Here is a 3,145-nt window from a genome sequence, read left to right as displayed (position 1 = left end):
CTACACCTCACAGAATGGCTCTGGCCTCTGATCGAGCGCTGAAACGAGCGGTTTTACTTTAAACTTTGGGACTGCGACATTTTTCGAGGACTCGGCGGTCGTGAACGCAGCTTCTTGAGTTGCGAGCCGGTGATGTTGGATTTAGGGGGCCGAAACTGAATTCTGCACAATCCACTTCAATCCGTCTTGTAAACGCCCGGCACCTTAAATCCGCCCTCTTCTCTTCCACAGTATTCACCTAGTCGTTCATCCCTCCGGTTTTGCTAAGCTAAAAAAACAAACAAATAGTTAGTGTCAGATATTGTTTTCGTAATGAGAGGTAAATATATACATGAATATGTCCAGAAAGGTTTTTACTCACATGCTGGAAGATGAATCAGTCAGTGTGAACATATGCAAAGAAACGACAGGTTAGATGACAGAACAGGTCATTTTGTACATTGTCAACCTTTGCCATCTAGTGGAGTATAGGGGAGAAACAAAATAAAAAAAACATACCTTGATAACGTCACACCAGTCCCAGCCTCGGGGCAGATCGCCCTTGTTATCTGAAACGTAAATGACGGTTTAATCCACTGCTTCTTCACTGATTCCCTGCAATCATCTTTGAGCTGGAACTGCCTTAGAATCTGAAGTTAGAAATAATACGTTTTCATTTACCTGTCCTACAAGTTATCCTCCTTTTTTGTGATTTGGTGAGCTGTTCCTTTTTCTCCTTTTTCTTGCCCTCTGTCACTGTCGTGTCATTGGAGATCTGCATCCGGAAAGTAGATTTTGGTGATTAATATACTTTAAATATGATATGGGTCTCATGATATTGTCTGATCTGTTATCAAGCTAATTAATTGTTTCTCTCTTCCAGGCCTTAGCATTGCATTTCATTATTAGTTTGCTAGTCAAGCCAAAGTTAAAGGGGCAATCCAATGCTTCAGCACATTCAGGCTACTGTTAGGATAGTTGGAATGAGTTTTAATGGTGAGATTACACCCTTAAAACTGCATTTTTGTGTATATCCATCATGTATTTTTCAATTAACTGTGTGCTTTTATATATTTTTTTAAAAAGTGTCCTTTTTCACAGGGACTTCCAACACTGCATATGTGTGTTGTCTAGGGAGTGTAGGCATACTCTCACCTCAGAGGTACTTCCCCCACCTGGAATTCTGTTTGTAAAACCCTGAACACCCACGTTTCTATCTAGAGTCTATCTAGAGTTCTGGCTATTCACCACAGTTCTGGTCTGACTGGCGGAAAGTTTCAGATTCCTACTACCCCAGAAGTATCTCAAAAGGACTAAGCCCACAAAGTCCAGCAAGGCCACTGACCACGGCGGTGACGACGGGCTGATGGTCCTCCATGAGGCTCTCCTGGTTCTCCTTGGCCCACTCAAACAGCGTGTACATCATGGCCTCGCCCAGGCTGGCCTCTGCCTGCTCCTCCACCTTGGAGACGATCTGCTGCTTCGTCAGTGAGGAACTGTGGAGGTAGTGTTGGGAGGGGTGAGGAACAGTTAGTAAGAAAAATAAGATAAACAATTAAGAAGTGGGTTTTGATTTGATCTTAAACGAGGTCTACATGGTTCAACCGTTGTGGATTTCATTCCGGAAATGTCCCGAGTTCGATTGGTACTCACATTCTGTTATTAAAAAAAGCAACTAGGGATATCTGAGGGGCGGTAGCTGGGTAGGATTCCGGCCACGTGAAATCAAGAATGAAGGCTTTGGTGTCATCAAGTTCTCCCACCTGTGTTGAAAGAAACTCGTCACTCGTATAGCAAAAGGTAACGCGATTTAATTTCCATCATATACATTACATTACATTGATTCAACAAGTGGCCAACTCACCCTGTACTGAAAGGACACAGGGCTGATCTCTTTGAAACACTCATCCCCCTCGTAGATGGAGCGGAGAGCCTCCAACTCCATCTAAAAACGCATTAAAAGCACTGGTTAAGTGAGGAGACGAGCAGACCAGTTTGGGATGCACATGGTTTTCACAAATGTATTCAAATCAAGAGCAGAGCTGAGATTCCTTTAGGAACGACATGTCTATCGAGGTTCCCCTACGCGACAGTCCGTTAGTCAAACTAAACACAAACAGATAGCCTTTAAACACAATGATAATTACTTAGCGACTAGTTAGCTGGCTAGCAACACGCATTATCACTATACCTCTTGATCCTCGTTGGCTGTCATCTTCTGTCAGAAGCTGACTGACTCTAGTGTCGTTCTAGAGTCCTTTTTCGAATAAAAACTGTAATACGTGAAGTTACCGCCTCATTACTGTAAGCAGAAGTTAAGGTTCAATATACATTTTCTACTATCATAGCTGAGTTGACGACTGGCCACCGTGATATGTACAGCGCATGCGTACTATACATGAACTCTGAACCCTATGACAACTCCCCCTATCAAAAAGTGGAAAAGAGCATTTCTATTTGTCAATATTATTCATGTGTTTGTCACATTATTATTGATTCTACATGTTTTTATTATTTTATCCGTGTTACCAGATTTGTTTAAACTCCGAACCATTAGCCACGCAGTATGAGCGAAACGACCGTGTAATGATTGTACCACTAGGTGGCGCTTGGACTTCATTTTTCTAAATAGTTAGACTTAAAAAAAATGGGACATCTCTACAAGGTTAACTGCGAGAGATAATGTGTATGGGAAATGCTGAGCGCACTCAGTAGCCTTGGTAAAAACACCTATCAACCCCACCCCGAGTAAGCCAGCTTTGGATGTGAGCCTTTTGCAGCTATTTGTTGGTATTGAAGATATAGGTCGGTCTGTGTGGTTGGGTTAGGTGTTGAGGCTGGGACAGATGTGTGTGAAGGCCTGTGATGGTCTCACAGTGCCAAGTAGTTGATGCTTGATGCACTTGATGCATCACATTTGGAGTAGTCTAGTCCTGTTATTGTGGTCCCATATAATTCCCAGCGTTATATATAGGCGCTGATTTGATAGGCTTTATGATCAGAATGACTCCTTTAATTCTGATCATTCATGGTTGGAGTGGCTCTTATTGGACAAACCAAGATTGCCAACTTGACCCCCCCCGGGCCCCTGCTGCTGCATATGGAGTATGATTCGAAAGTAAATCAAAGCCAATTCAATGCCGTCTCCCGTGGCCGTCTTTAATAC

The 3,145-nt window shown here is 42.9% G+C and overlaps 1 protein-coding gene across 1 annotated transcript; it reads right to left on the bottom strand.

Annotated features, from left to right (window-relative positions):
- Nucleotides 1-363: 363 nt before the first annotated feature.
- Nucleotides 364-2,347, bottom strand: rwdd (RWD domain containing 4). Its single transcript, XM_079757737.1, has 6 exons — nucleotides 2,171-2,347; nucleotides 1,844-1,924; nucleotides 1,633-1,742; nucleotides 1,325-1,475; nucleotides 661-754; nucleotides 364-548 (listed from the first exon to the last, which is right to left on the bottom strand). Exons 1-6 carry the CDS (start codon nucleotides 2,192-2,194, stop codon nucleotides 412-414), a joined length of 597 nt encoding a protein of 198 aa, XP_079613863.1. The 5' UTR covers nucleotides 2,195-2,347; the 3' UTR covers nucleotides 364-411.
- Nucleotides 2,348-3,145: the final 798 nt, after the last annotated feature.

The sequence above is a fragment of the Pollachius pollachius genome (genome assembly GCF_949987615.1).
Source record: "Pollachius pollachius genome assembly, chromosome: 20".
Lineage (NCBI taxonomy): Eukaryota > Metazoa > Chordata > Actinopteri > Gadiformes > Gadidae > Pollachius > Pollachius pollachius.
This window is presented reverse-complemented; position numbering and strand designations above follow the sequence as displayed.